At 53.2% G+C, this 25,044-nt stretch overlaps 1 protein-coding gene and 1 long non-coding RNA gene across 5 annotated transcripts; one reads left to right on the top strand and one right to left on the bottom strand.

Annotated features, from left to right (window-relative positions):
• Positions 1-1,514: 1,514 nt before the first annotated feature.
• Positions 1,515-13,047, bottom strand: LOC135307620 (uncharacterized). 4 transcript variants are annotated; one of them, XM_064432026.1, is made up of 15 exons: positions 12,701-13,047; positions 10,954-11,025; positions 10,681-10,752; positions 10,492-10,593; positions 9,934-10,041; positions 9,188-9,259; positions 9,028-9,099; positions 8,842-8,940; positions 8,318-8,392; positions 4,456-4,527; positions 3,751-3,822; positions 3,477-3,548; positions 3,292-3,390; positions 2,561-2,723; positions 1,515-2,030 (listed from the first exon to the last, which is right to left on the bottom strand). In XM_064432026.1, exons 4-15 carry the CDS (start codon positions 10,529-10,531, stop codon positions 1,916-1,918), a joined length of 1,059 nt encoding a protein of 352 aa, XP_064288096.1. In that variant the 5' UTR covers positions 10,532-10,593; positions 10,681-10,752; positions 10,954-11,025; positions 12,701-13,047; the 3' UTR covers positions 1,515-1,915. The 4 variants fall into 4 exon arrangements, with proteins under 4 accessions (XP_064288096.1, XP_064288097.1, XP_064288098.1 ...); XM_064432027.1 differs by lacking the exons at positions 9,188-9,259; positions 9,934-10,041; positions 12,701-13,047 and having other exon boundaries at positions 10,954-11,690; XM_064432028.1 differs by lacking the exons at positions 8,318-8,392; positions 8,842-8,940; positions 9,028-9,099; ... (4 more) ...; positions 10,954-11,025; positions 12,701-13,047 and adding exons at positions 5,642-5,713; positions 5,802-5,873; positions 6,567-6,680; positions 6,965-7,191.
• A 7,107-nt stretch (positions 13,048-20,154) lies between these two features.
• On the top strand, positions 20,155-22,303 carry LOC135307131 (uncharacterized). Its single transcript, XR_010367860.1, has 4 exons — positions 20,155-20,408; positions 20,715-20,828; positions 21,457-21,622; positions 22,148-22,303. It is a non-coding gene; the product is annotated as an uncharacterized LOC135307131 (long non-coding RNA).
• Positions 22,304-25,044: the final 2,741 nt, after the last annotated feature.

The following is a 25,044-nucleotide window of genomic DNA, read 5'->3' as shown; positions in this document are numbered from 1 at the left end:
CAGGCAAGGAAATATCCCTCAGCCCAGGGACGCTCAGCATGGGCTGCCCCATCCTCCCCGGGGACCTGCCACTGGACACAGCAGCCCCTGCCTGGCTCCTGCCTGCCCACACCGTGGCCATCCCCAGCTGCCCCTGGGCACGCAGCTCAGCCAGTGCTGATCCTGGCTGGGCTTTGCTGCTGCTACCACCCGGACACTGGGGTGACAGCTCCATCTCTTTAGTGCAAGAGAAGAGCTGGGCCAAGCCCTGCCCACCTTCAGTAGGGGCCAGAGAGCAGGGCCAGTGCTTTCAAGGGGAGAGTACCTTGTGTGGCTGGAGGCAGCATCTGCATGGCAACAAGCTGTTAAAGCAGCTGGCACAGGGACATCGGGCATGGGCATGGAGATGTGCCATGCGATTAGAGGTCCAGTTCTCCCTTAGGTGTTTGTCAGGACATATGAAGGGAGAAAGATACAACTGTGAAAGAGGCCATGGCAAGTGACACAGTGAACAGAGGCTCTGCTATACCTATCATGCACTGCTTGTGCCCATCCTGCAAGCAGAATATCATTGGGATTCATCAAAGTGTAATCAGGGCACGTGTTCCTGTCTTGCTTTGAACCTCTACAAGATCCATGGGGAGAGTGAGCCCGTGCTGTGCTGCACTGCTGAGCTGGCAGCACGGTGGATACGGGCAGGACGTTCTCTGTTTCCCCCAGAGCTGGGGCCTGCAGGCACCTTGCCGGCCCTTGGCACAGGCTGTGCCAGCCAACAAAGCCCAGCAGGCCGGGAGGAGAGCCCGGGGCCAGCAGGAAGCTGAGAGAAGCCCCTGCTCTGGAACTGAGGCAGTTCTTGCACAAGCAAACAAAGATGGTGACTTGAAAAGATTCCCACTGTGCTCAAAGTTTGCCTCTGAAGACTAAGAGTTGAGCTGGTCAAGAATCCCTGGAAATATCTGGGAAATGGTTTTACGTCACTTGGTTGTGACTAGGTACAAAGTTCCCGTGGGAAAAGATCTTTGCTTCTGCAGCTGGCTGGGTGTCTTAGGGTGTCTTAGTTCTTCACAGAGTAAAGATTACCACAGAAATGCCATTTTATTTTTTATTGTATAAGTGTAAAAACCTTTCCAGAACTGTAAAACTGCTTTAAAAATACAAATGTATTCTGGAAAAAGGGATGAATATTTTGGAGATATGTCTCTACAAAAAATATTTCTAAATATTTCTAAAAATTAAAAGTGAATTAAAAATAGGTTTGCCTTTTCAGGATTCTAATACTATTTTGTAAAGTCCTTAACTACTACACTACTCGGGAATAAATATTTAGGGGTATCTCTCTACAGTAAATAAATTTTAAAATATTTTTTAAAAAGTCAAATTTCTAAAAACGAAAAACAAATACAAAATAGTGTCACTTGTTCTCAGGAGCCCCACGCTGCTCCCTGCCCCCTGGGCTCCCCCAGCCCATCGAGACACTGCCGCTGGTCACAGCAGCCCCTGCCTGGCTCCTGCCTGTCCACACCATGGCCATCCCCAGCTGCCTCTGGGCACGGAGCTCAGCCCGTGCTGGTGCCGGGTGGGCTTTGCTGCTGCTACCTCCCAGACACTGGGGTGACAGCTCCATCTCTGTAGTGCAAGAGAAGAGCTGGGCCATCGCCTACCCTGGCAGGGCAGCAGGGCTTAACTCCAGTGTTGTTTAGAGGGCAAGGCCAGGGACAGAGGGGCAGAGGAAGGGATGTGTTGGTCTCAGGAGGGGCTGGAGGGTGCTCAGCTGGGCCTGGGGTCTCCAGAAGAACTTGAGAATTGGCGGGGATGGGATGCAGGGAGATCAAAAAAGGGATGAAGTCATGTTGGGGAGACCTATGGGGAGAGCAGGTGGCAGTGGGATCTACAGGGTAGTAGGAGGTTTCCTTGTAGATGGCTGATCTTCGGTTCCCTACACAGAACAGGTGAAAGGGCTGTCCAGGCCCTTATGACGGCCAGAGGAGCAGCTCAAACTGTCTGGGAGTAAGGTGCAGCCACCGTCTTTAAACTCCTGTCCAGAGGTGCTCCTGTGGAGAGAGGAGGTGGCTGAGGCCCCAGCTGCCAGTGGCACACATGGACCCTCATGCACAGCAGGGCCCAGAGCTGGCAAGGCTCCCCAGCACGGCTGGAGCTGCTGGCACAGCTGGGCCCAGCTGGACAGCTGCCCCTCAAGGCCCCGGCCAGCAGGGCACGGCTCTGGGCAGGGTCCCTGGCCAGGAGCGGGCCCCAGAGCGCCTCTGCCTTTCAAGGGCAACCTCGGCCCTGCTCTTTCTCCTCCCCACCTTGCTCTGCCTCTGCCCCGAGCCCCTGGGACTGCTCTTGGCCAGGCAGCCTCAGTGGGAGCCAGCACTGGCTGCTGCCCCAGGGGGGCCCCCAGGACAAGGCCCAGCAATTGAGAGGCCAATGGAAGCACTGGGCAGCAGCAGAACCCTCAGCAGAGTTATTTGGACAATCATGGACTGGCCACAACTCCACCGCAGCCTCTCTGGGAATGTTCCCTGACTATGAGCAGCCTTTAAAGGAAGCTGTTTGAGCTAGAGATCAGCACAACACTCACCAGTTTCTCTTCCAGCAATACCAGATTGCGGCATAGCACATCATCAGGCAAAGTGCTGCACCAGCCACAATGGCCATCAACTTCTTCAAACATGGTGTTACCCAGCAGAAAACTCTTGTGCTCTTCCCGATGTTGTCAGCATGTTTTGTGGTGCTGGCTGCATCTGTGGGAGCAATGGGGAGCGTGAGCCTGTGCTGAGCTGCACTGCTGAGCTGGCAGCATGGTGGATACGGGCAGGACATTCTCTGTTTCCCCCAGAGCTGGGGCCTGCAAGCACCTTGCCGGCCCTCGGCACAGGACTGCTCATTGCCCGAGCCCCTGAGCCTGCACACTGTAATTCTTCTGTGCTGTGCCCTTCTCCTGCAGGCAATACTAGTCAAAGACATGGATAAGGACAAGGAAAATGGCCAGCGTTTTGGAGCTGCTCCAGGGCCCTCCCTCCTGCACAGAGCTGCTTCTCTGCATCTACCCACAGAGTGGGAAATCCCAGGGGATCTCAGGCCCATGGTGCAGTTTGGGCTGCCTGTCAGCTGATGCCAAATGCCTTCCTGCAGAGGCTGGGCAGAAGCTGCAACCAGGCCAGGCTGGGAAACAGTCCTGCAGGGCGTGAAAGCAGCAGCTGTGGGGCAGTGAGGCTGCCATGGATCCCTTCCCACTGTGCCGTGTCCAGATGTGCAGCCAAAGGCCCTGACTGCTGAGTCGCAGGGGAAGCATGAGGGAAATGCACCCACCATGGCGTCTCTCCAGATCACTCGGCATCTTCTCCATGTGTTTGGATGCCTCCAGGGACTTAGTGTCTCCTCTAGGTTTGTTCTCCATTCTCAGGGGACCTTACGAGAAATATTTCCATTTCCCAGGAATGGGTCCCACAAAACCAGGGCTCAGGCTGTGGGGTCATCAGGCAGACACTACTCACCCCTGCGAAGGGAGCTGGTCCTGCATGCAACATCCACCAATGGACCGGGGAAAGTCCTCCCTGCAGACACACCTGAAACTCAACAGCCACAGAAGCTTCTGCCATCTCTGCTGATCTGCACGGGCACCACTGAGCCGCAGGAGCTGTGAGGGGATGGCGCAGGGCGAGGGCACACACGTGCATGGTTCTGTGCTGGCACCTGCAGCGCTGCCTCCCTGGCCAAGCTTTGGGCTCTGAGCTGGCAGCTCTCCCAGGGAGGAAAGTCTTGACCTACCCTCAGCATCTCCCAGAGGCTCAATCCTGAATGTGGGTTGGGAAGCCAGATCACTTTCACCAACCGGGTTAGCTGCAAAGAAAGGCAGGACAGAACAGCTCCTGTGACACTGTTGAAGATTCTCCTTCAAGCCCAAGTGGCAGTGAGGGCAAATGGGTGATTGGTGCCCTCCAAGGCACTTCCTCAGCCCTGCCTCCCACTCAGGAGCAGGGGCAGGGGGACCTCATGCCTGCAGTGGCCCCACACTGGCATGGAAGGAGCCCCTTGCAGGGCAATCGGGGCAGAAAGGACTCCCTGGAGCTGCCAGCAGCTCTAAAGCCAGCCCTGGGCAGGGCCAGGTCTTGGCAGTGGCAGCAGGAGCAGCTCAGGCTCCCTGGGGCCAGCAAAGGAGCTGCCAAAGGCTCAGCCCCGGGGCACAGCCCTGGGCCCAGCCCCTTCCCTCTCTGCCCTTCTCCCTGGCTGCACAGAGCACATGGAAGGACACACTGGCATTGCACACGGGAGGAAGATGGACAGCTAAATGCTCCTTCCTCCCACTGACAGCAGTCCTCCACAGGTGGGATCCTTCAGGGCTCCAGATGGGAGCAGGGCAACGCTTCCAGAATTCAACAACCTTCCAACTCTTAAGGAAAGTGGGACATGCGTGACCTTTTGCCACACTGACACTGATTATTCTCTAAGTAAAAAGGGACTTTGCGAACTTGCCTCCACCATCTGCCGAGGTCTTCACACTCTCATCCAGAAAGACAAGCATGGAATCCATGTCACGATCCCAATCTAGAAGGGAGCATAAAACGGAACTGCTTCCATGCTCTGCTGGGTTCCCCTTCGGCCTTTGGGAACTGGGCACTGCAATGGGCTCAGGTAAGGTCGTGGGAGTCAGATGTGAGTGGCCATGGCCAAAGCTGCACAGGGACCTGGGGAGCTCTGGGCTGGCTCCTGGTTAATCTCCACACCCTTTACAATCTTTGCCCCCTCTAGGCCTTGTGCAACATCCCTAGAGGGCCAGCTGGAGCAGCCCAGGGCCCTGGGGCTCTCTCCCTCCCCACTGAGGGAGACTTCCCTAAATCCCTGGGGATAACTGCAGTATGTATTGCCAGAACCACCCCCACCTCCTTCCCTACTGCAGTCCCTCTCTCCCTCCCTCTCTTGGCACAGCGCCCCCAGCCCCAGGGGACATAGCCAGGCCCTTACAGGACACACTGGAGCCATGCTCTACTCCTCTGTCCTTTCCCCACCATGGGCACTCCATGCAGTCACTCCCAGGTTTCGGTGTGTGTCCCCCACAGAGGGACCCCAGCAGGACTGCTCAGTACCCGAGTGCCCTGAGCCTGCTTGGGATAATTCCCCTGGGCTGTGCCAGTCTTGTCTGGGCTGTGCCCGCACTGCCAGGCACCAGACAGGGCAGCTCAAACCGTAGCAGGTCTCTGGTGCAGAGGTACAACAATTACCTCCCGTGCCTGTGCCTGGCATCGCCTCTCTTCCTGCAGCCGAGGCTGGCATGGAGCCACTGCCTTCCTGCAGAGGCTGGGCAGAAGCTGCAGCCAGGCCAGGCTGGCAAACAGCCCTGCAGGGCGTGAAAGCAGCAGTGGGGCAGCGAGGCTGCCATGGATCCCTTCCCGCTGTGCCGGGCACGGCGTGTCCAGATGTGCAGCCAAAGGCCCCGGCTGCTGAGTCCCAGGGGAAGGCTGAGAGAAATGCACCCACCATGCCTGCAGCAATTGCTTCAGCATTTGCCTCATGTTTTTGGATGGCTCATGGGGTTTCTGGTGTCCTGTAGCTTTGTTCTTCGCCCGCGGAGGACCTTAGAGCAACAGAATTCCATTTCCCAGGAATGGATCCCACAAAAGCAGGGCTCAGCCTGTGGGGTCAGCAGGGACACACTACTCACCTCTGCGATGGGAACCAGGCTTCTGTGTAGGAATCAGCAAAGGAGCTGGAGAAGTCCTCCCTGCAGACACACCTGGAACACAAGAGCCACAGAAGCTTCTGTCACCTGATTCCTGCCAGGTTCACAACAATTATTCCTTGGTAGCACACTGAGTACATACCTGAGAGGGGGTCAGATAGGACCAACACTTTATGCAACCAAGCTAATGGAGAAGCCTTCCCAGACACCTCATCTGGAAGGGAGCAGAGATCAGACCCATTTCCATGGTGCGCTGGAGTCCCCTTCTGCCTCAGGGAACTGGGCACTGCAAGGGGGTCAGGTAAGTTTGTGGGAGTCGGACGTGAATGGATAAGGCCAAAGCTGCACAGCAGCCTGGGGAGCTCTGGGCTGGCTCCTGGTCACACTCCAGATTCTTTTCAGGCCCTGTGAAACATCCCTGGAAAGGTGGGCGAACACCCCAGGGCCTTGCACGACTCTCTCATTTCCACTGCAGAAACCCTCCCTAAAGGCCTGAGAAAAACTACAGGCAGCCATGCCACAGGTGCCACTCATTTCACCACTCCCTGCCCCGTGACAGCTCCCCCAGCCCCAGGGGACAGGCTCAGGCCCTGTCAGGACCCAGCGCAGCCCCTGCCCAGTCGGGAGCCAGGGCTGGCTCTGGCCCTGGGCTGGCAGCAGGGCTCCCGCTCGGGGCTGCTCCTGTGCCTTGGGCCTCTGGGCACTCAGGGCCAGCTCCGCAGCAGCTGCAGCACGAGGGACGTTGCTGCACCAGTCCCGTTTCCCCGGGGCTCTGAACCAGCTCCAGAGGCCTGGAAGCCGAGGCGCCTCCAGCTTTGGCTGCTGCCGGGCCGGGCAAGGGCAGGCCCTGGGGGAAGAGCTGCTGCCACACAGCCCCGGCCAGGGCTGAGCCCAGCACAGCAATTACCTGCTGTGCCTGTGTCCGTGTCTGCCATCGCCTTCCTCCCTGCAGCAGGGGCTGCCAATGAGCCACTGCTTCCTTGGGGAAACACCTCCTTCAGCCCTGCCTTTTGGTCCATCACTTGAGAAACAAAAAAGGACAGTTGGATCAGATGGAACAATTCCCCATTTCTTTGCTGGCATCTTCAGGGCAGCATGCTTATCAAAAATGGGGAAAAGATTCACAAAATATCTGGGCTTTTGTGGCTGGGCCAGGGCCCTCCCTTCCCCAGACACCTGCCAGCGCTGAGCAGAAATCACGAGTGGATCGCGCAGGGCAAGGGCACACACGTGCATGGTTCTGTGCTGGCACCAGCTTTGGGCTCTTGAGCTGGCAACTCTCCCAGGGGAAAGGCCTTGACCTACCCTCAGCATCTCCCAGAGACTCAGTCCTGAACGTGGGTTGGGAAGCCAGATCACTTTCACCAACCGGGTTAGCTGCAAAGAAAGGCAGGACAGAAGAGCTCCTCTGACACTGTTGAAGATTCTCCTTCAAGCCCAAGTGGCAGTGAGGGCACCTGGGTGATTGGTGCCCTCCAAGGCACTCCCTCAGCACTGCCTCCCACTCAGGAGCAGGGGGACCTCGTGCCTGCAGTGGCCCCACACTGGAATGGAAGGAGCCCCTTGCAGGGCAGTGGGGGCAGAAAGGACTCCCTGGAGCTGCCAGCAGCTCTAAAGCCAGCTCCAGGCAGGGCCAGGGCTTGGCAGTGGCAGCAGGAGCAGCTCAGGCTCCCTGGGGCTGGCAAAGGAGCTGCCAAAGGCTCAGCCCCGGGGCACAGCCCTGGGCCCAGCCCCTTCCCTCTCTGCTCTTCTCCCTGGCTGCACAGAGCACATGGAAGGACACACTGGCATTGCACACGGGAGGAAGATGGACAGATAAATGCTCCCACTGACAGCAATCCTGTGGTATCCTTCAGAGCTCCAGAAAGGAGCAGGGCAAGATTTCCTGAACTGATCAACCTTCAGAGGAACTTAAGGGAAATGCCACTTGACTCAGCTCTTGTCACATTCACACTGATTATTCTGTCAGGAAATGTACATTGAGAACTTGCCTCCAACATCTGGCAAGGTCTTCAAACCACCATTCACCAGTGTTTCCAAGTAATTTAAGACGTGATCCTCATCTAAAAAGGAGCGGAGATCAGAACCATTTCCATGGTGTGCTGGGATCCCTTTCTGCCTTAAGGAACTGGGCACTGCAAGGGGGTTGGGTAAGGCTGTGGGAGCCTGTGGCTCCTGGTCACACTCCACACACTTCCCATGTCTTTTGCAACATCACTGGAGGGGCTGCTGGAGCAGCCCAGGGCCCTGGGCCTCCCTCATTCCCATACAGGAACCCCTCACTAAATGCTTGGGGAAAACTGCAGCAGGCAGTGCCACAACTATCCCTCCCAACCTCTGTCCCTCCCTCCTGCTTGCCCACCTGCCCATGGAACAGCTCCCACAGCCCAAGGGGACATAACCAGGCTCTCTCAGGACACACTGGAGCCTTGCTCACATCCTCTGCCCATTCCTCACCATGGGCACCACATGCACTCACTTCCAGTTTTCAGGACATGTCTCCCATGGAGGGACCCCAGCAGGACTGCTCAGTACCCGAGTGCCCTGAGCCTGCTCGGCATAGTTCCCCTGTGCTGTGCCAGTCTTGTCTGGGCTGTGCCTGCACTGCCAGGCAGCTCAAGCCTCAGCAGGGCTCAGGCCCAGAGGCACAGCAATTACCTCCTGGGACTCTGCCTGGCATCTCTTCCCTTCCTTCAGGAAATGCCACCTTCCACAGAGCCTCTCTGTCCATCCCTTGAGAAAGGAACAGGCACAGCTAGATCAGATGGAATCATTATGCACAGGGGAGGTGGCCTCTTCAGGAGGCAACACATGTCCCAGTCATGGATAAGGATCAGGAAAATCCTGATCCCTCCAGTGCCTTGGGGCTGGCTATGGCCCTCCCTCCTCCAAGCAGCCACCCCTCCAGATGGGCCTGGGAATTGGGAAATTGCAGAGGATTTCAGCCCAATGGTGCAGTTTGGGCTGCCTGTCAGCTGATGCCAAATGCCTTCCTGCAGGGGCTGGGCAGAAGCTGCAGCCAGGCCAGGCTGGGAAACAGCCCTGCAGGGCGTGAAAGCAGCAGCGGGGCAGCGGGGCTGCCATGGATCCCTTCCCGCTGTGTCGGGCACGGCGTGTCCAGATGTGCAGCCAAAGGCCCCGGCTGCTGAGTCCCAGGGTAAGGCAGAGGGAAATGCTCTCACCATGCCCTTTGTGCAGTTCTGTCACGATTTGTTTCAGGATGTTGTTTGGCTCGTGGGGTTTCTTCTGTCCTTTGCCTTTGTTCTTCCTTCTCAGAGGACCTTAAGAGAAAGTAGTTCCATTTCCCAGGAATGGATCCCACAAAAGCAGGGCTCAGCCTGTGGGGTCAGCAGGAGCACACTACTCACCCCTGCCATGGGAGCCAGTCTTCTTTGTAGGAATCAGCAAAGGAGCTGGAGAAGTCCTCCCTGCAGACACACCTGTAACACAAGAGCCACAGAAGCTTCTGTCACCTGGGTCCTGCCAGGTTGTCAACAATTATTCCTAGGTGGCACACTGAGAACATACCTGCAGGAGACTCCAAGGGCTTCAAAACTTTATGCAGCCAACCTAATGGAGAAGCCTTCTGAGCAACCTCAGCTAGATCGGAGCACAGATTGAGAACATTTTTCAGGGTGTGCTGGGATCCCCTTCTGCCACAGGGAACTGGGCACAGCAAGGGGGTCGGGTAAGGCCGTGCGAGCTGGATGTGAATGGACATGGCCAAAGCTGCACAGGGGCCTTAGGAACTCTGGACTGGCTCCTGGTGCCTCTTTTCATGCCCTTTGCAACATCCCTGGAGGGGCTGCTGGAGCAGCCCAGGGCCCTGGGGCTCTCTCTCACTCCCACACCTGAAACTCTTGCTGAAGCACTGGGAAAACTGCAGCAGGCAGTGCCACAACTAACCCTCTATCCCTCCTGCCCTTTCTCCCTCCCTTTCTACCTTCTTCTGTCTCTCCATCTCTCTTTTCCCCTGGAAGAAATCCCACAGCCCAAGGTCACATAGTCAAGCCCTCTCGGACACACTGGAGCCTTGCTCTCCCTCTCTGTCCTTTCCCCACCATGGGCAGCCCGTGCAGTTGCTTCCAGGTTTCAGGAAGTGTCTCCCACGGAGGGACCCCAGCAGGACTGCCCAGTACCCGAGTGCCCTGAGCCTGCTCGGGATAATTCCCCTGGGCTGTGCCAGTCTTCTCTGGGCTGTGCCTGCACTGCCAGGCAGCAGAGAGGGCAGCTCAAGCCTCAGCAGGGCTCAGGCCCAGAGGCACACCAATTACCTCCTGTGCCTGTGCCTGGCATGGCCTCCCTTCCTTCAGCAGAGGCTGGCACAGAACCACTGCTTCCTCCAGGAAATGCTGCCTTCTGCACAGCCTCTCCATCCACTTCTGGAGGAAGGAAGAGGGACAGCTGGATCAGGTGGGGCTGTTCCCCACTGGGGAGGTGGTGCCTTCAGGAGGGAATGCTTGTCAAAGACATGGCTAAGAATCAGAAAATCCCTATAAACTTTCTGGGTAGGCCAGGGTCCTCCCTTCTCCAAACTGCTGCCCTTTCTCTTCTACCCGGCAACTGCAAAATTGCAGGGGATCTCAGGCCTGTGGTGCAATTGGGCGGCCTGTCAGCTGATGCCAAATGCCTTCTTGCAGGGGCTGGGCACAAGCTGCAACCTAGCCAGGCTGGGAAACAGCCCTGGAGGGCGTGAAAGCAGCAGCAGCAGCAGTGGGGCAGCGAGGCTGCCATGGATCCCTTCCCACTGTGCCGGGCACGGCGTGTCCAGATGTGCAGCCAAAGCCCCCGGCTGCTGAGACCCAGGGGAAGCATGAGGGAAATGCACCCACCTTCTCCTGCCTGCTGCATTTCCTTCAGCATTTGCCTCATGTTTTCGGATGGCTCATGGGGTTTCTGGTGTCCTGTAGCTTTGTTCTTTGCCCGCGGAGGACCTTAGAGCAACAGAATTCCATTTCCCAGGAATGGATCCAACAGCAGCAGGGCTCAGCCTGTGGGGTCAGCAGGGACACACTACTCACCTCTGTGATGGTTGCCAGGCTTCTGTGTAGGAATCAGCAAAGGAGCTGGAGAAGTCCTCCCTGCAGACACACCTGTAACTCAACAGCCACAGAAGCTTCTGTCATCTCTGCTGATCTGCACGGGCACCACTGAGCCGCAGGAGCGGTGAGGGAATCACACAGGGCGAGGGCACACACGTGCATGGTTCTGTGCTGGCACCTGCAGCGATGCCCCCCTGGCCCAGCTTTGGGCTCTGAGCTGGCAGCTCTCCCAGGGGAAAGGCCTTGACCTACCCTCGGCATCTCCCACAGCCTCAGTCCTGGACGTGGGTTGGGAAGCTGCACCACCTTCACCAGCAGGTTCAGCTGCAAAGAAAGGCAGGACTGAAGACCTGTAAATCCACCAGCAGAAACACCAGCCAAACCTCACTAAAAAGTCACAACTACTCCTTGAAGCAAAATAGACTGATGCATGTTAATACCTAAGCTTGTAAGCTGTAAAAACAATTGTTATGAGAAGTAAAATATTTTATTTTAAACTGTATTATTCATGAGGTTGTTTTAAGTGAACTGAATATTTAGATTGTGATATGCAAATTTATTTCAAAAAATAAAATATTTTTGTGCTTTTGTCAGAATAGAGAAAAGAAACAGAAGTAAAAGCTAATGAAACACTGTAAAGAATATATTAGAACAAGTAATATGATGCATGAAAAATCTGAAAAAATTAAGTATATAAGATACAAACCAGATTTAAGTTCCAAGAAACATTAAAAGTAAAATTAAATCAGATAGTGTATAACAAAAGCCATTAGATATTTAATAAGGATCAAATTAAACTAAAGGAAAACAGCCAAGTATTGCTGAAGGAAAGAGAAGTGTACAGACTAATTACAACTTTACAGCTAAAATGTCAAAGAAATAAAACTATAACAATTAGAAATAAGCAGATGCTATCATAAATCCCGAAAAACAATTTAAAAGGCTCTTCTAAATCTTATGAAGTAAATACTGAGAATGAGACAAATGACATCAGTGACTAGATCCCAAGGTGTAAGCTCTGCTACCAAGAAGATACACATCTTGGCCCTTTGGCTGCAACCCAAAGGGGCTTTGAGAGAGCTAGAGAGTTAAAACTGCAGAGGATTATTGTCACTGTATTAGTCATCCAAGCCCAAAAATAATGAGCCATATGCACACTCCCAAGTTAGTGCAGTACGCTATAAGTTTAACAAAATCAGAATGTGCACTATGAGTAGTAAAAGACACTGCAATAAAGAAAATGTGGAATAGAGCAAAAAGAATAAAATGGCAAAATTTGTAAGCAATATATTAAAACCTTTTCTTCTGTAAGAGCTAGAGAAGAAATAAATCCTGAGAGTAGAATAAAGCAAATTGCTCAAGAGTTAAGAAAACAAGTACATGAGACAGTTGTAAAGACGTATTTTAGCAGGCAACATAAGAATACATGAAAAACTTATTTTACAAATATTACCAGCCTTAAACGACTATGGAGTCAAAATATATCTAAATTACAATAAGCACATGCATTGATAAAAAAAATATAACTGACAATCCAAAGAAAAGAAATTAAAGATTTAGAATAATCTACTTTATGAGAAGAGCTGTTAATTTTACACCCTGACTAGTAGTATAAAAGTGTAGTTGTTAAGTTTTATAAATACTAAATATAAAATTCAAAAATAAGTAAGCTTTGTCAAAGTGTATCCTAAAAGTACAAATTTAATAAATTAATATAGAAAGGGATGGATTCTGATAGATTGTATGTACAAATTCAAGCTGAGACTACAGTAATCTCGCCTAATGAAAATCCTAGCATACCAAAAGAGGGTTCTGGGCAATCAACATGCACCAAAATCCTAGCCTGAATATTCGTCCCCAGAAATGCTGATTCCAGAAGATTATTTCTCTGACCAAACCTCAGCAATGTGCATTCAATTTGCATCATCTATAAGATAAATGTGTGCCTCCTAGAATGCATATTCCAGGAGATTTTCTTCTAACAATGTGAATTATTTACCAGTTTTGGGGAAACTCTCAGCAAGAGCTGCAGCAAGAAGGAAAAACTACATGAAAATGCAAAAAGGATAAGATCAACCATAAGAAAGCAGAAAAACGCCTGTCCCCAACAACCCTTGGAGCTTGGAAATGTACAAAAACACTTTGTGAGAGCTGTCCCTTCGTGATGCACAGGGGAGAGAAATGCCCCACCTGTCTCACCTGACGCTGTCAGCCTGCTTCAGGGCCAATCTGATATTTGCTTCTAGACATTCTAAGACTGTAATTTAATTATGAAATAAATTCTCCTTATTAATCAAAAAAAGCTTATTATTTAAAACATGCAGGACACCTGGGACCCTCATCAGGGACCCCAAAATATCCCTTTGTGCCTCTTCAGGTCCAGGCCCAGATGATCCCACAGAAGGAAATGTGCCCTCAGCCCAGGGACGCTCAGCATGGGCTCCCCCATCCCCTCGGGGCCCCGCCGCTGGGCACAGCAGCCCCTGCCTGGCTCCTGCCTGCCCACACCGTGGCCATCCACGGCTGCTCCTGGGCACGGAGCTCAGCCACTGCTGGTGCCGGGTGGGCTTTGCTGGTGCTACCACCAGGACAATGTGGTCACAGCTGCATCTCTCTACTGCAACAGAAGAGCTGATTTGGGAAGTGCTGTGTTGCCCCATGTCTTCAGCCCCACTAGCTGCCCACACCCACAGTGGCACTGGGCTGCCCCCAGAAAACTGTCGAATCTGGGCTGTGGCTGCAGGGCACAGCTGCTCTACAGCACAGGTGGACTGCCTTGGGGGTAGGACTGCCCTGAGGGTAGGGACAAGGAACAGGGTGAGGTCTGCTCTATGTTTTCCAAAGGTGATTACTCTACAGACCATCAGGGCCAGACCAACACTGCATTAAAGGCATACACCAACTTCCAAACTTGGCAGGGTCCCAGGGGAGGATCCAATCTTTAGCCAATTGGGAGAAACTGAGGGTGGAACACCAGGCGGGGAATACAAGGTTTAAACCAATTGGGGATTACAGGGGAGGGGAAGAACTTAAACAAACCAATGGGATTCCGAAGGATACAAAATTGATAGGGAAGTTTCTAGAGCAAGGGGCAGGCTTGGAGAGGGACTGACATGCAATGGGAGGAGGAACAGTGAACAAAAGGGCAGGTCTTTGGAGAGATGGACAAGTGGGGCAAAACCAACATCACAGGGGGGAAAGGAGCGACCCATTGGTAATAAAATATGCTATAACAATAGAAAATAAGGGGAGGGGTATAAAACTGACTGCTAGGACTGAATTACAGTCAAAAATTTTGTTATATTTCTCCAATTACTGTATCATGAAAGAAAACCAAGCAAATTAAATGTTGCAGCAATTTTAATGAAGTAGCTGAAAAGTATATGAAATTGAATCCACTCAAAATATTGACAATATAATTTGTTTATGATAAGGGATAATTTGGTTCTTATAATAGCGCATAAGGAAAAATAACCGTGCGGGGTACACGGGGGGTACGGAGGGCAGGGCTTGACCCCTGTCCCCTCACATAGAAATTGCCAAGCTTGAAATTCTCCTTTTTACACTGTACATCATCACCATCTCCTCCCATTTTCAATTTGTCACACTTGTATCTCCACCTTCATTATCACTTTTACCACGCATGCTCCACCGTTTTTTAGGTGGTTGCACTGTTCTTTGGGGTCATCTCTGATGAAGGCCTCTCCTCTTCCTCAATGTCCTTTGATTCACCTTTTGGATTACACATGCGCACCAAGCTGGTATAATGTAAGCCAAAGCTAATATCATACAAGCCAATACTATGTTCTAGCATCAAAGCAATATATCTCCTATAATTAGCATTTTCCTGGATGTCCAACCAAACTTTCCTCTCTTCCAACTAAATTCAGTAATACTTATCTCTTGCTTCTTCCTGTTCTGAACATCTGCAGGAGAACGGGGGGAGCCCCTCCTCTCCCTTTCTTCCTTGGCATTACACTTTCTAACTGTTTTACTGTTTCTAAATATTAATTATTATATCAATATTCATTACTTTACAATTTTATCAGCAGGAATCACACCTATTTATTACAACATGAACTGCAATGGAGAAGCTCTGAGTCAAGGCTCGGATGAGCTCTTCAAATAATTTCCTGGCAGAAACAGATAGCCAAACTTGCCCTTATCCCATGCAAACAGAGGGTTCCAAAAATAGCAACACCTTCCGAGGCCCTTCTGGGCATCGGGAACACGTGTTGTGGTGCCGGCTGCATCTGTGGGAGCAATGGGGAGCGTGAGCCCGTGCTGTGCTGCACTGCTGAGCTGGCAGCACGGTGGATACGGGCAGGACGTTCTCTGTTTCCCCCAGAGCTGGGGCCTGCAGGCACCTTGCCGGCCCTTGGCACAGGCTGTGCCAGCCAACAAAGCCCAGCAGGCCGGGAGGAGAGCCCGGGGGCAACGCAGCTGCTTGGGCAGTGGCTGCTGCCAGGGACACGGGCCAAAGCCAGCCCTGAGCAGCCACTGCCAGCCCTGGGCCTCCCTGCCCCGTGACAGCTCCCCCAGCCCCAGGGGACAGACTGTCAAAAAGTCCACAGCCAGCAAAGAGATTGTCCCAGGAATTGTGTGCTGCTTTTCCTTCCTGCAGTTGGTCCCAGAAACATCCCTCAGACTGCTGTAAATGGCCACACGTGGTCTGATCAGCCCCTATGCTTTTCCAGTCTGCTCTCCGAAATTCTGCAACATATCCACCAATAAATTCCAGGTTACCTCTGTTTATTGCACACTACAGTTACCTTCATTTTTTCCGAATAGCTGGAAGTTTCTATATATAGCAATGCCCTTGAGGATCTCTGATTCTTTTCAGTATTTTTTTTTTCTATTCAGACATATGAAACAGCCTTATTGGTTTTTATTTTGGCAGGTCTGTTTTTTTTCTTAGCATGATGGTTTACTTATTACCTATATGTAAACTTGTTATTATTTATGGTTATTCATTCCCCAAGTAATTATTTTCACAATCTGTCATTCACTTCCTAGTTAATGTTCCATACATGAACAACTTCGACTCTCTTTTTATAGGAATAGAAAGATCTCAGAAAGCTGAATTTTTTATTTTGATGACACTCTTTCTGCCCACTCCCACCTATAACGGTGATTCCTTTTGAAACATATCTGAGGACATGTGGAGTTTTTGGGAAATGCTTAGCTTAACCTGGGTATTGGATTATTATTTTCAGTGCTATAAACCTACATTGCTTCAAGGTTCACACCACGGTCCTGATTTGTGGCTCAATGCATGGATGCCTGCCTGAATTAAAACAATGTTTGTGAGGCAGCTGAAGAGCTTAGACCTCAGAGATTAAAATTCCTAGGAGGAGGAGGAGAAAGAAGAAAGGATAAAATCCTGATTCAAAGGTTTTTTTCTCACTTCTAGTATGCCAGAAGTATGGTAGACTACACCTGTCTTCAGATGTCATTTACTTACAGAAAAAACTCTCTACAGTGCCAGATTCCAGGAGAAATGACTCAACACTTTGCCTCCCAATGCATCAGCTATAATTCTAGTGAGAGGTAGCCTTAATTACAGTCCAATTAGAGCAAATCAACAAAGCAGTCTTGCCGTTGTGAGAGTGGCAAGAGGAATTTGCTTGTGAACAGATGACTATGTCCCACACAGTAATGAACAAAATTTGCCTTGACTTGGAAGAAAGTAGACAAGGAGCAATGCAGTATTTGGGGTTTATCCAGGGATAAATGGGGCAAGAAGCTGTAACAACTTAACCTGTTTTACAGAACACAAGTACTGATACGGCCAATAATGCACCCACATGAAGGGATCTTCAGGACATTCCTTTATTTCTCTAACCAGGAATGGGCAGCAAAATGCTGGCATTTACCTGAACTGGAAGCCGTGTTGCTCTCCTTTTTCTCCTTGAGCACACTGTGTGTTATTTGCAGACTTCACTGCCCAGCCCATCAATCCTCTCATGGCCAATTGCTAAATGGCACAAGTACCAAAATACAGGTGCCAGCACAATCAGCCCAGCACTAATGCAGCACTGCTTTGATGGTGCACAGGAGCACAGAATGGCTTGGGTTGGAAGGGACATTTAAAGGCCATCTAGTCCCAATGGCCTGGAGTGAGCAGGGACACCTTGAACTAGGTCAGGTTGCTCAGAGCAGGAGCTTGAATGTCTGCAGGGATGGATGTCCACCTGTCTGGGCAACCTTTGCCAAGGTTTAATAAGCAATAGTGTAAAATATGTGTTTCTTTCATCTAATCTGAATTGACCATTTTTTAGATTAAAACCATTCCCCCTCGGTCTGGTCACAAAAGGCTCTACTAAAAATTCTGTCCCATCTCTTTACAAGCCCCCATAAGGCCCTGAAAGGCAGCAATCAGGTGTCCCTGGAGTCTTCTCTCTTCCAGGCTGAACACTGCCAGCTCTCCCAGCCTGTCTCCAAAGCAGAAGGGCTCCAGCCCTCAGAGCATTTTGTCCCTCCTGTGGACTTGATTCAACAGGTCCATGTCCTTCCTGTCTTGGGGACCCAGAGCTGGATGCAGTACTCTGTCGTGGGAGAGACTGAGACACTACAAAGCAACACACTCCATTTCCAGAAGGCTTCAAACCCTGTTTTAATTCAAGCCTGCATGCTTTTTCTCCATTCTTACAAAGCTCTTAACTTTACACTTTATTCATTGGTCACGAGAGACAAGCAAAATGCTCATTGGAATAGGGAGTTGCAGGTTTCTCTTATTTATCTTTCTTTCTTGGTTTTCATGTCAAAAACATTGGTAGGAAATTCTTTCAGGGGTAAACATGGATCTTGTTATCAAACTTCTCGATGGCTCACAGAGGCCACTGTAAAACCTCTTCCACAGTACTCCAGGTGGGGTCTCACCAGAGCAGAGAGGTGGAATCACCTCCTTCAACCTGCTGGGCACTCTCCTTTGAATGCACATGGCTGCCTCATGTCCAGCCTCTCATCTAGCTGCAACACCAAGTCCTTCTCGGCAGAGCTGCTCTGCATCTCTTCATGCCCCAGCCTGTGAGATCAGCTGGGCTGGGACTGTGTCACAGCCCTTGGGCAGAGCAGCTGGGCAGGATGAGCTCCCTTCCTAAGAAGGCAGATCCAGCTCCAAAAACAATTCCACCCTGGCCATGAGGTCACAGAAGGCTCTGAGGTCACAGAGGTCCCAGAGCCCCGCGGTTGCACAGCAGCACTAGGACCCAGCAGTCAGTCCTTGAGCACAACTGTTGCGGCAGCAGCAGCGGTGGCAGCAGCGGTGCTGACGTTGGCACAGCGGTGTCAGGACAGCGGTGGCAGCAAGAGCTGTGGGACTGGCAGAGGACAAGGCACCATGGCCCTTGCTCTGCGCCTCTTCCTCCTGCTCCTCCTGGCCGTAGCCCTGTCTACCAGGGCTGCCCAGGCTGCTCCGCTGCAAGCGCGGCGAGCAGGTGAGCCGGCAGCCTGGCTGCTCTTTCCCGGGACAGCGCTCCCTGCTCCCTGGGAAGTGCTGGGGATGGTTTTGCCCAGGGCTTTGAGGAGGGTTTCCCCTGTGGGAGGGAGAGAGCCCCCATGGTCCCTGGGCTCCTCCAGCCACCCATCCAGGGATGTTGCACAGGGCCTGCAAAGAGGGTGGAGAGTTACCAGAGCCATTCCAGAGCTCCCCAGGCCCCTGTGCAGCTTTGGCCTTGTCCACTGACATCTGGCAGCCAAGGCCTTACCCGACCCCCTTGCAGTGCCCAGTTCTCTAAGGCAGAGGGGAATCCCAGCACACCATGGAAATGGGTCTGATATGATCTGTGCTCGCCTCTAGACGAGCATGCTAGGAAGGCTTCTTCAGCAGCTTGGCTTAATGAAGATTTCCAGGGTCTTAACCCTCCAGCAGGTATGTTGTCAATGTTGCTAAAAGAATAATCATTGAGAACCTGTCAGGAAGCAGGTGACAGGAGCTTCTGTGGCTGTTGAATTACAGGTGTGTCTGCAGGAAAGACTTTTCAGGCTCCTTTCCTGGTTGCTGCACACAAGCCCCGCTCCCATCTCAGGGGTGAGTAGTGTGTGCCTGCTGACCCCACAGGCTGAGCCCTAGTTCTGTGGGATCCATTCACCTGAAATGCAAATGCTTTTCTTAAGGTCCTCCGAGAGGGAGGAACAAACCTAGAGGAGACAGCAAGTCCCTGGAGGCATCCAAACAGATGGACAGGATCTGGAGTGACCTGGAGAGACAACGTGGTGGGTGCATTTCCCTCATGCTTCCCCTGGCACTCAGCAGCCAGGGGCTTTGGCTGCACATCTGGACACGCCGTGCCCGGCACAGCGGGAAGGGATCCATGGCAGCCTCGCTGCCCCGCTGCTGCTGCTGCTTTGACGCGCTGCAGGGCTGTTTCCCAGTCTGGCCTGGCTGCAGCTTCTGCCCAGCCTCTGCAGGAAGGCATTTGGCATCAGCTGCCAGGGAGCCCAAACTGCACCATGGCCCACCCTGAGATCCCCTGCACTTTCCCAGTCTGTGAGCGCATCTGGAGGGGCAGCTCTTTGGAGGAGGCAGGGCCCTGGTCTTTCTCCTTAATCTTATCCATTACTTAGACAAGCATTGCCTCCTGAGGATGCCACATTCCCATTGGGAAACAACCCCACCTAATTCACCTGTCCTTTTTCCTTTCTGCAGACATGGAAGGAGAGCCTGTGCTGAAGGCTGAGTTTCCCAGAGGAAGCAGTGGCTCCATGGTAGCCTCTGCTGCAGGAAGGGAGGCGATGCCAGGCACAGGCCCAGGAGGTAATTGCTATGCCTCTGGGCCTGAGCCCTGCTGAGGCTTCAGCTGCCCGCTCTGCTACTTGGCAGTGCAGGCACACAGCATTACCTGACCCCCTTGCAGTGCTCGGTTCCCTATACAAGGGGATCCCAGCACAGCATGGAACAGTTCTCATCTGTGCTCCTTTCTAGATTGGGAACGTGACTTCCATCACTGGGAAATGCTGTTAAAGCACAGTTTAAGGATGTTGGAGCTTGGTGATGGTAGGTTTTCAGCAACTCTTTGCTAACAGAGCAATCATAGTCCAAGTGTAATCATTGTCCAGAGTAATATTCCTCTGTCATTTCCCTTGAGATCCTCTGAAGTTTGATGGATTGTGGAAATCCTAGCCTCCAAATTTCTACTCTTGTACCCAACAGTGATCCCACAGGATGGCTGTCAGTGGGAGGAAGGAGCATTTAGCTGTCCATCTTCCTCCCCTGTGCAATGCCAGTGTGTCCTTCCATGTGCTCTGTGCAGCCAGGGAGAAGAGCAGAGAGGGAAGGGGCCGGGCCCAGGGCTGTGCCCCGGGGCTGAGCCTTTGGCAGCTCCCTTGCCAGCCCCAGGGAGCCTGAGCTGCTCCTGCTGCCACTGCCAAGCCCTGGCCCTGCCTGGGGCTGGGTTTAGAGCTGCTGGCAGCTCCAGGGAGTCCTTTCTGCCCACACAGCCCCCCAAGGGGCCCCTTCCATCCCAGTGTGGGACCACTGCAGGCATGAGGTCCCCCTGCTCCTGAGTGGGAGGCAGAGCTGATGGAGTGCCTTGGAGGGCACCAGTCACCCAGGTGCCCTCCCAGGTACTTGGGCTTGAAGGAGAATCTTAAACAGTGTCAGAGGAGCTCTTCTGTCCTGCCTTTCTTTGCAGCTAACCCGGTTGGTGAAAGTGATCTGGCTTCCCAACCCACTTTCAAGATTGAGCCTCTGGGAGATGCTGAGGGTAGGTCAAGGCCTTTCCCCTGGGAGAGTTGCCAGCTCAAGAGCCCAAAGCTTGGCCAAGTAGGCAGCGCTGCAGGTGCCAACACAGAACCATGCACGTGTGTCCTCTTGCCCTGCACGATCCCCTCAGGATTTCTGCTCAGCACTGGCAGCTGTCTGGGGAAGGGAGGGCCCTGGCCCAGTCACAAAAGCCCAGATACTTTGTAAATCTTTTCCCAATTTTTGATAACCATGCTGCCCTGAAGATGCCAGCAAAGGAATGGGGAATTGTTCCATCTGATCCAACTGTCCTTTTTTGTTTCTCAAGTGATGGACCAAAAGGCAGGGCTGAAGGAGGTGTTTCCCCGAGGAAGCAGTGGCTCATTGGCAGCCCCTGCAGCAGGGAGGAAGGCGATGGCAGACACGGGCACAGGCACAGCAGGTAATTGCTGAGCCGGGCTCAGCCCTGGCCGGGGCTGTGTGGCAGCAGCTCTTCCCCCAGGGCCTGCCCTTGCCCAGCCCGGCAGCAGCCAAAGCTGGAGGCGCCTCGGCTTCCAGGCCTCTGGAGCTGGTTCAGAGCCCCGGGGAAACGGGACTGGTGCAGCAACGTCCCTCACGCTGCAGCTGCTGCAGAGCTGGCCCTGAGTGCCCAGAGGCCCAAGGCACAGGAGCAGCCCCGAGCGGGAGCCCTGCCGCCAGCCCAGGGCCAGAGCCAGCCCTGGCTTCCGACTGGGCAGGGGCTGCGCTGGGTCCTGACAGGGCCTGAGCCTGTCCCCTGGGGCTGGGGGAGCTGTCACGGGGCAGGGAGGGCCAGGGCTGGCAGTGGCTGCTCAGGGATGGCTTTGGCCCGTGTCCCTGGCAGCAGCCACTGCCCAAGCAGCTGCGCTGTCCCCGGGCTCTCCTCCCGGCCTGCTGGGCTTTCTTGGCTGGCACAGCCTGTGCCAAGGGCCGGCAAGGTGCCTGCAGGCCCCAGCTCTGAGGGAAACAGAGAACGTCCTGCCCGTATCCACCGTGCTGCCAGCTCAGCAGTGCAGCACAGCACGGGCTCACGCTCCCCATCGCTCCCACAGATGCAGCCGACCCCACAACAGGTGTTCATGATGCCCAGAAAGGCCTCGGAAGGGTCTTCTATATGGGAACAGGCTGCTGGGCAGGGTTAATGGCTGGCCTGCTTTTTTTGGACCTTATTCTCATGTTGTGCTGTGTCAAAATCTGGTGTAACTGGAAGAAGAAATGGTGAGTGGTCATCTTTCCCTGAAAGAGATTCTTTTGAAAGTCTAATGTAGACAGGAACCATTCCCACTGAGGCTGCATTGGAGCTGTGGCCAGTCCATGATTGTCCAAACAACTCTGCTGAGGATTCTGCTGCTGCCCAGTGCTTCCATTGGCCTCTCAATTGCTGGGCCTTGTCCTGGGGGCCCCTCTGGGGCTGCAGCCAGAGCTGGCTCCCACTGAGGCTGCCTGGCCAAGAGCAGCCCCAGGGGCACGGGGCAGAGGCAGAGGGAGGTGGGGAGGAGAAAGAGCAGGGCCGAGGTTGCCCTTGAAAGGCAGAGGCGCTCTGGGGCCCGCTCCTGGCCAGGGACCCTGCCCAGAGCCGTGCCCTGCTGGCCGGGGCCTTGAGGGGCAGCTGTCCAGCTGGGCCCAGCTGTGCCAGCAGCTCCAGCCATGCTGGGGAGCCTTGCCAGCTCTGGGCCCTGCTGTGCACGAGGGTCCCTGTGTGCCACTGGCAGCTGGGGCCTCAGCCACCTCCTCTCTCCACAGGAGCACCTCTGGAACTTCCCTAGTCCAGCCAAATACCTCAGTCATGGAGAACTTGGCCTGTCATCGTGCATCTCCGTGCCAGTGTCCGTTGTCCCTTCCACAGGTGTATTACCAGCTTGTAGCTGGCAGTATGCTACAACCACTGCCTAGAACAGAACCGACTCTCCCTGAAGGGACTGGCCTAGCTGCCCATCCAGGACAGGAGGTGCAGCCCTCTAGCCAGGGAATGGATTATTCGAAAAGTTATATTTACTTGTAAAAATTTTAGATGTTTATTAAAAACCTTATTAGAAATATAACAGGACACTGAATAAAGACAATGTTACTGTGCCGGGAGTAGAGGATTTTTCCCACCACATTCTCATCCACACAATGGAGGTTTCACCTTTTAACTCTTTTGCCCTTCTTAAAGTTCTGTCCATCGACTCCTTCTTTGATGTCCAGTGCTGGAGTTTACTTCCTTACATCTCGATTGGAGGTCAGGTGCTGCTGTCGTAGCAAGGTGACCCTCTTAAATGTCTCAAACTCAGGTAATCCCAAGATAACAACACAACAGGGGGTAAAACATATCTATATATATAAAAAACTTCTCTTAACAAATATACATGATATTTCTCCTTTATTGTGAGAGTGAACTGTCACTTTACTCATCTATCACAGGCTTGAGTCCAGCTTCAGCTCAGGTTTCTGTGTGCTACCACCAGCACTGGCGGAGCTGCTCGTCTGGGCACAGCCAGGCATGGGCAGGCAGCAGCTGGGCATGGGGCTCATCAGACCAACAGCACCCTCATGTTATCTTTGTCTTTCATTTTAAAACATTTAGATATATTTTTCCTTTGTAGCATTGAGGAGAGTTTTTCATAGAATACAGACACCAGATATTTGTTCCCCTTTGCTCCAACAGTTCTGTAATTGATAAAGTAGCTTTACAGTCAGGGAAACCTAGAATCTTCTGACACTTTGGCAATAAAATGTAAAATTGCCTTTAATTCTTAATGTTTAGTCTTACACAGCCCAGGCACGACCGGCATAGCTCAGGGGAATTATCCCAAACAGGCTCAGGGCACTCGGGTTCTGAGCAGTCCTGCTGGGGTCCTTCCATGGGGACACATCCCGAAACCTGGGAGTGACTGCATGGGGTGCCCATGGTGAGGACAGGACAGAGAGGGAGAGCAAGGCTCCAGTGTGTCCTTAGTGGGCCTGAGCCTGTCCCCTGGGGCTGGGGGAGCTGTCACGGGGCAGGGAGGGCCAGGGGTGGCAGTGGCTGCTCAGGGATGGCTTTGGCCCGTGTCCCTGGCAGCAGCCACTGCCCAAGCAACTGCGCTGCACCCAGGCTCTCCTCCCAGCCTGCTGGGCTTTGTTGGCTGGCACAGCCTGTGCCAAGGGCTGGCAAGGTGCCTGCAGGCCCCAGCTCTGGGGGAAACAGAGGACATCCTGCCCGTATCCACCGTGCTGCCAGCTCAGCAGTGCAGCACAGCACAGGCTCACTCTCCCCACGGATCTTGTAGAGGTTCAAAGCAAGACAGGAACACATGCCCTGACTCCACTTTGATGAATCCCAATGATTTTCTGCTTGCAGGATGTGAACAAGCAGTGCATGATAGGTATAGCAGAGCCTCTGTTCACTGTGTCACTTGCCATGGCCTCTTTCACAGTTGTATCTTTCTCCCTTCATGTGTCCTGCCAAACACCTAAGGGAAAACTGGACCTCTAATTTTATCGCACATCTCCATGCCCATGCCCGATGTCCCTGTGCCAGCTGCTTTAACAGCTTGTTGCTGTGCAGATGCTGCCTGCAGCCACACAAGGTCCTCTCCCCGTGAAGGCACTGGCCCTGCTCTCTGGCCCCTACTGAAGGTGGGCAGGGCTTGGCCCAGCTCTTCTCTTGCACTAAAGAGATGGAGCTGTCACCCCAGTGTCCTGGTGGTAGCAGCAGCAAAGCCCAGCCAGGATCAGCACTGGCTGAGCTGCGTGCCCAGGGACAGCTGGGGATGGCCACGGTGTGGGCAGGCAGGAGCCAGGCAGGGGCTGCTGTGACCAGTGGCAGGTCCCCGGGGAGGATGGGGCAGCCCATGCTGAGCGTCCCTGGGCTGAGGGACATTTCCTTGCCTGGGACCATCTGGGCCTGGACCTCCTCCAGTGGCATGCCCAGGAAAAGAGGGAAGCCATCAAGAGCCTGTGAGTTACGCAGGGATGGGGTGCAGCTTCCTCCCTCCTTGGTTAGCCAGCGGATTAAAAGAGGCCTCTAGGGTTTGCGGCAAACAGGAGTGGGCAAACAGGGCCGTGGCATGTCTCTGAGGGACAATTCACGAGGCAGTGTGCACAGGCAGGGCAAGCAGGCAGGGTTGCAGGTTTTCTTGCTAGGGAGGTTTACTGTGTGTTGTTTGCAGTGTTTCTGTTGGTTGCTTGGCTTTGGACTTTCTGGTAGTAATGGTTTTTACGCAATCGAAAACTGTAGTTAGTACAAGTGCATGTAACTAAGTGGAACCCTCCAAAAAGGATGTGTCTGTCCTGACCCATTCCTGTGCAGAGTGTTTGAGCTTAGCAGTGGTTTCAGGGGGCAGTGAGGAGAAAAGCTGCCTGCGGTGTGAACAGGTGAATGATCTCCTTTCACTGGTGGCCGAGCTTAGGGAGGAAGTTTAAAGACTAAGGAGTATCAGGGAAAGTGAAAGGGAAATAGATTGGTGGAGTTCAGCCCTTCCATCCTTACGGAAGGCCCAGCAAGAGTCACAGGACTCCTATGCCGCACACTGTCAGGCAAGAGAAGGACACCTGGTAGATGAAGGGGAGTGGAAATGGTCCCTGCACGGGGAGGTTATGATAAAAATTCCTCCCAACCCCCATCCCCTAGCCAGGGGCCACTTCAGAATAGTTATGAGCCCCTGGATCTAAAGAGT

Source organism: Passer domesticus, chromosome 9 (assembly GCF_036417665.1).
Source record: "Passer domesticus isolate bPasDom1 chromosome 9, bPasDom1.hap1, whole genome shotgun sequence".
NCBI classification, from domain to species: domain Eukaryota; kingdom Metazoa; phylum Chordata; class Aves; order Passeriformes; family Passeridae; genus Passer; species Passer domesticus.
The sequence above is the reverse complement of the archived record's forward strand: the minus strand, read 5'-3'. Positions and strand labels throughout refer to the sequence as shown.